Source organism: Neltuma alba, unplaced genomic scaffold (assembly GCF_004799145.2).
Source record: "Neltuma alba isolate B1F8T4 unplaced genomic scaffold, ASM479914v2 tig00011184_pilon, whole genome shotgun sequence".
NCBI lineage: Eukaryota > Viridiplantae > Streptophyta > Magnoliopsida > Fabales > Fabaceae > Neltuma > Neltuma alba.
In genome coordinates, this window is record NW_021635910.1 from 443449 (window position 1) to 449579 (window position 6131).

Consider the following 6131-nt stretch of genomic DNA (forward strand, 5'->3'; position numbering starts at 1 on the left):
ATAAAAACTACCCAATACTGAAACCTAGCTACCTTTAATATATGTAATTAATCTGAATAATTGGGTTCAAATTTTATAAATTTGAAAAATAAAATAGATTAAATTAAACTCCTATATTTTAGAATCAAAATAAACATATTAACTAGCTTCAAAGTAACTCCACTATCGGCTATTACCACTACAATCCTTGACTTCTATCATTCTTCCTTGCGCGCTAAACCGGGTTCTTTGTCTCATTTCAAAGAAAGACGAAATAAAAATTAGTAGATTCTACTTGATTCAATGAAAAATAGAAATATCTTGTAAAAAAGGATGGAAGAAGTGGGAGAGCGGTGGGGAGAGCACTCTCACTTTTGCATCCATTAAACAAAAGAGCAATCAATGCACATATAGATATTTGATGCAGGCAGTAAGAATACGACAAAAGAATAATGGAGGGGCTGGAAGAAAGTAAAATAATAGCACGGCCATATTTAAAGGAAGCAATAGGGACCACGCATATCATGTTTTTGCCCTTGTTTGAAATATTGTTAACTGGAGTCCAACCCACATTATATCATCCTTCATAGACAATGGATTGAAGCCTTTATTCAATTATTTGACCATAAATTGTAAGATAAAAGCATATCCTGAAAATTAAAAGTCTTAATTTGTTCCTCCGTTATTGCTATCAAAAAGTAGGCCAGAGAAATGAAATGAGGAACGATGACATATTATGCTGCAGTTTAGAACATATTTGATGGACCTTAGCTCGACTACAACTTTTGCAATCAAAAGAAAGACACGTACAATCATGAAGTGAGAGAGGATATATATAAATACCTCAATAGGCCAGTGAATTCTCAAGACTCATACTACATAAATACATTAATTACAAGAAGAGATCCATGACTCAGTAATGACAGCCACTTAATGATCTTCCTAGTAAAGCATATGCCTACTAGGACGAAAAAGATTCCTACAAAAGTAGGTCCAATAAAGTATATCAGACCACAGTGGGAACAGCAGAAATGCAAACAAGGGTATGGGTATAAAAGCAAGTGCAGAAATGAAGTTAGGAACCCACTTTGAGCCATGACAATACATGATGAAAAAGGCACTACTAAATGCTATCATCATGCTTATTATAGAGATAAACAAAGCAACCAATCCAGATATGAGCTTCAAGGGTAATGACTTGCGAAAATCCTCTTCTGCATAGCGTGAGATGAGAATGGACAAAAAAATAAGTATGGAAGTTGCGGATGAGATCATTGCAGCTGCATCAGATATGGCAAATATCAGGAATGATGATTTTTTCAAATAATTAGGATTTCCTGAATTGTCATTAATACCCCCAGGTATACTGAATGCAGCTGTAAACACTCCAGTAGTAATAAGAGTAGAAACAACCATGCATTGTTCTGCTCTTTTCTTCATCCATGATTCTGCTCCTTTTAGCAAGTTTTTGTGTTCCTCTGTGAATAGTTGCTGAGGAGTCAAGTCTTCTGCATTCTTCTTCTCTATACATGATGGTGGCATTATCTTCTTCACCTCCTGCCATGTCAAAATATAATATGCTATCAATATCAATATAAAATATATGCAATTTATAACAAATTGCACTATTATCACAAGTCGTTGTTTATTTTCTACAATATACAAGAATGCACCAAAAGTAATAAGTACTTATGTAATCCATCTTAAAAGATAGACTTAAATATTGTTTATAGTATAATATAGTACCTCGAACCATAGTAATTCAAGGGTCATTTGGAAAGCTGCTCCAGAAACTAAGTTTAATCGATCTGATGGTGCCAATCTTGCTGCCATATGCAATAAGTTGTCTTTATCTCTAGTATCCTCAAAACATACGATGAAATCTTTGATCGGGCCAATATCATGTATGAGATTGAAGATATCAGCATAACGACGCAAAACTGCAACATGAATTATGCTTCGATTTCTTTCATCAACTTCCCATATTAAATCAGGATAGGTACTTATAAGCTCAGCTAGAAACTCAAAATTTCCAACTTCTACGGCATTAAATATTACTGGTGAAGGTTCTCTTATGTTGCCTATAATCATTGCATCATCTTGTTTAAGGAATATACTCCACAAGTATTTTACTAGTTGAAGTTGTTGAGTTTGCCTAAAACCTGTGAAACACAATTTGATCGTCAAAACACAATTTATACGTATCGTAAAACCACTATCATAATTATATATCATCCGTAATTTGTGATCATGGACGCTTACAGGACTTCATGAGCCGCTTTCTATATCGCTGACTTTGGCAAATAGAACTCAAAGGCTTTCGAGCCAATATATGCAATATTGTCTCATTGGTTGACTCATCTCTCTCAAAAGCTAGATCTTGGTTCATCTCTAGACACTTCAAGGCTAAATCTGCAAAATAAGTCATATATATGATTGATACATGTTTGACACAAGGTATGTATATGATATATATCACACTTCAAATTTTACAGCCTAGTATTTTGTTCATGCTTGTGTAATATTCTTACCGTAGATTTCATTGTTGACACAGCAGAAGAGCAATACTATCCAATCAGCATGATCATGAAAAAACTGAATAGTTTCTGGATAAAGATGCCAAGCCATGTCACTTTGTCCTTGTAAAGCCGCCATATGAAGAGGAGTGGTTCCTTGACCGCCCCTTATCAGTGGCAAGTCTTTGTTTTTTCTCTTCATGATCTCAACAATCTCGAGATTCCCAGTTGCTGCAGCGATGCTGAACGCAGTGTTCCCAGTCACATCTTGCAATTCCAAGTCTTCTGGGTTCATTTCCTTCACTAGCTCATCCACAAAGTGAACATGATTCGCTCCGGCAGCCACATGGAGTACCGTCGACCACCCCCTGGTTATGGCGGCACAAGCTAGACTCCGGTCTTGATCTAAGATATCCTTTGCTACTTTCCAATCACCTTTCAGTGCTGCTTTGTGAAGGGGAACACAAAACCTTAGGTATTTATCTCTTCGTTCCTCTGAAACAAGTTAATCAACGGAAACATTGTTATATAAGTTGTAATATAAATGGAAACAAATTAGAGAGAGAGAGAGAGAGATCATACGTGTGTGATCTATAAGATTAAGGTTAGGCCTTCTAAACTGAGCTGAAGCAACCCTTTGAAGTTCTTGCGCCTCTATAGTCACAGAACTTTCATCTGCTACGGCCATTTCTCTGTCAAGAAAGCACAGTATGTCTGTGTTCAAAAATTAATTTGCCTCTAAAACTAACGTTGGAGGATAACCTTGGTTATGTTATCCTTGGAGCTACTTATGGCATGTAAGGAACAAAACGCTTTTTACTGCTATCAAGGATTGGCTAATGAAGTTTTGGTTCTGTGAAACTCTTGAACCATAAAGCTAACAACTAGTTCGCGTCTCCTATTTATCGTATAGATGCCTCGTAACATCTTTTTTGTGAACCAAGAGATGCCTTTTTGTAATTCTTTTGACCAATGATATCAGGCCTTTATCTCAAAAAAATGAAAATAGTTTGCATTTTTGTGTATATGTATGAGTCTTCTAGATTGTTCTGATTTATAAATTAATTAAATATATACTTCCTCAAAACTGAAAAAAAATAGACTTATTAAGTAGGAGCTTATTAAAATTCAAAATTACTTTAGAATGTAACTAAAAAGTGATTAAAAATAATGGAAAATATAGAGAAAAAATTAAGAAATAGAGTGTAATTAAAAAGTTTCTATAAAATATTTCTTTGGTACAAGCGTCAAATAAAGAGAGGAGGCCTACCAGAGCCTGATCAATGGTTATGCCATGACGTCAGCATGCTAACATCATACACTCCTAAGAAGAGTGGATCGCTGTTGGCGTGCTGTCTAAAATTAATGTTCAATTGGGAAAAAAATTATATTTTATATTAAGATGAAATAAATTGTGTATAAATAAAATAATACTCCCCCCTATGAAATTAATTAAAACCTCGTGAATGAAAACAGCGGGAGGAGAGAGACTATACAAGCAGATAATGATTCAGAAGCCGGAACTTACTTTTGAGACTCTCTCTCTAACTTATCAACATGACCGGGAAGAATGAAGAAGAAGAGGATAGGATAGTAAATTTACGTGTGGATCCTGTGTGTGGGCAAGCACAAGCAAAAACTCCTTTGTCTCTCCAGTGACTCAACCTCGAACGAGTTCGCCATCTAATTCCCACCTGATTCTAAACACAAACACACAGATTCACCAAACTTCAAATTAAAACATTATCATCACTCTATAATCTCTCTCTCTGTGAAACACATGAACTAGCCAACGCATCAGAGAGAAATTGCAAGGAGTGAACACTAAAAGCAAGTTCAGAAAAGCTTCAGAGTTTTAGATCATTCACCTTCTTCTAATTGGACTGAGTTAAAATAATAACAGTAACAAGAGAGAAACAAGAAGCTTGGTTATTTCCAGAGAGAGAGAGAGAGAGAGATGGTAAGAAGACGATATGAGACAGAGAGAGAGAGAGAGATTGGAATAAATTACCGGAAAGTAGGGCAGTGGTGATGGATCTGAAGGCCGTCTGTTTCGTCAGAGAAGGTGGAAGGAACCAAATATAAGAATCAATCACAAAGCACCCCATCAACTCTGTAAAGTCCTACCACTATGTGTTAAATGATTAGAGTACGGCCACAGTCATTTGGCTTTACTGCTTATTTTCCTATAATAACAACAACTTTGCGAAGAACAATATTAAATGTCTCTTCCTTTTATTATTAAACCACCCAATATGCATCCTGATCCGTCTTACTTTTAACTAATTGGAGTTCAACCTAACTCCGACTGATGGAGTTTTTGGGATGCCCAAAATCACTTTTAAAAAAATATATTTCCCTACAAATTAAAACAAAAATCTTTTCACGTGTTTATTTTATATATCATAAAATTATTTTTAAAAATATCGTTTAGTATCTAAGTTAAATGATATCATTTGGGCAATAAAACACCCTCTTTAAATATTTATGATAATAGTGTAAGATTTTGTCTATAGTTTATAAATAAAGTCTTATAATTAAAATCGAAAATAATATTAAAGAAGAAGTATAAAAACTATATCCTTCCACAAACCACAGGAGACATGGAAGTGAAATGCAGCGAAGCTTCAGAAAAAGGCATGGGAAACGACAAATGGGGTAGGGGCTGCTTTCGCTCTCCTCACTTGACCTTCGCCGAAGAGGATCCTCTCAGCGTCCTCTTCCCTCGGCGTCCGAATCCCAGCCGTGGAAATTAATCTAACAACTCAAATTGAGCCACATGACGCTATTAAAAATTAGAAATAAATCTTAATCATGGTATAAAATTTTTTACCAGCTCTAAACTAAGATTATTCTAGCATGAAATATCCGGTTTTTCTCATCTGCCTCATTTTAACTAGAGGATTTATGAGAACTCCAAACTCCAAACTTCGAGATGACGATAAAAGATAAAAAAACTTAATCACGAAATATTTATATATATAATTTTTTGGATTTATTACAGTTAAATCTAATATAGATCGAGTTAGACAAGACACAAAGAGTTGTAAAATAATACCAAGTATTTTATTTTTTTTTAAATTTTTAGTTAAAATACTTGAGGGCAGAACTTCACCTCTCTCTATGGTTCTATTTGACTCAATTTATATCAGCTGGATTCCTAATAAACTTTACCGTTCAAATAAGTAGATTCAAGAAATTAGGTGTTTCACTCTGAAAAAGATTTGAAAAAAATAGTTCAAAGCTACTCAAAAATTTTATAGCATCAGTTCGATTTATATTTAATTTTTAATAGCAGGATGATGTGGCATATTATGAGCTCTTAAATTAATCTGACGGACCATATTAGGACGCTTAGATATGCTGAGGGATGCTGCCGCTGAGAGTGCGGAACTTTGTTCTTTTTTCCTTTTTCTTTTTTGCGGAGTTTGTTCTTTTGGAGGATGTGATATTTCAAGTTTCAACCGTGTTCATCCGATGACCATCCCAAAGCTTATCATTAAAAATTAGCCATCAAAAGGTATTATAGTCATACAATTAAGCATCTTTATTTTTCTTTTAATTTTTTTAATAAGTTGATAAATAGAAAAAATGAGGTCTCTACAGTTATACAATTATATCATAAGAGGAAAAAAA

The 6131-nt window shown here is 34.5% G+C and overlaps 1 protein-coding gene across 4 annotated transcripts; it reads right to left on the reverse strand.

The window, feature by feature from the left end:
• Positions 1 to 693: 693 nt before the first annotated feature.
• LOC114762073 (uncharacterized) lies at positions 694 to 4570 on the reverse strand. 4 transcript variants are annotated; one of them, XM_028951528.1, is made up of 7 exons: positions 4507 to 4570; positions 4099 to 4195; positions 3078 to 3187; positions 2511 to 2978; positions 2242 to 2391; positions 1726 to 2141; positions 694 to 1536 (listed from the first exon to the last, which is right to left on the reverse strand). In XM_028951528.1, exons 2-7 carry the CDS (start codon positions 4176 to 4178, stop codon positions 922 to 924), a joined length of 1839 nt encoding a protein of 612 aa, XP_028807361.1. In that variant the 5' UTR covers positions 4179 to 4195; positions 4507 to 4570; the 3' UTR covers positions 694 to 921. The 4 variants fall into 4 exon arrangements, with proteins under 4 accessions (XP_028807361.1, XP_028807359.1, XP_028807360.1 ...); XM_028951526.1 differs by having other exon boundaries at positions 2511 to 2990; positions 4507 to 4569; XM_028951527.1 differs by having other exon boundaries at positions 2511 to 2990; positions 4099 to 4189; positions 4507 to 4532.
• Positions 4571 to 6131: the final 1561 nt, after the last annotated feature.

Coding starts and splice junctions, on each gene's coding strand:
- LOC114762073 (XM_028951526.1), bottom strand. CDS start 4,178: ATGGCGAACTCGTTCGAGGTTGAGTCACTGGAGAGACAAAGGAGTTTT. Junction 2,392..2,510: donor TGTCAACAATGAAATCTACG/GTAAGAATATTA, acceptor CTTATTTTGCAG/ATTTAGCCTTGAAGTGTCTA. Junction 2,142..2,241: donor AAAGCGGCTCATGAAGTCCT/GTAAGCGTCCAT, acceptor TGTGTTTCACAG/GTTTTAGGCAAACTCAACAA.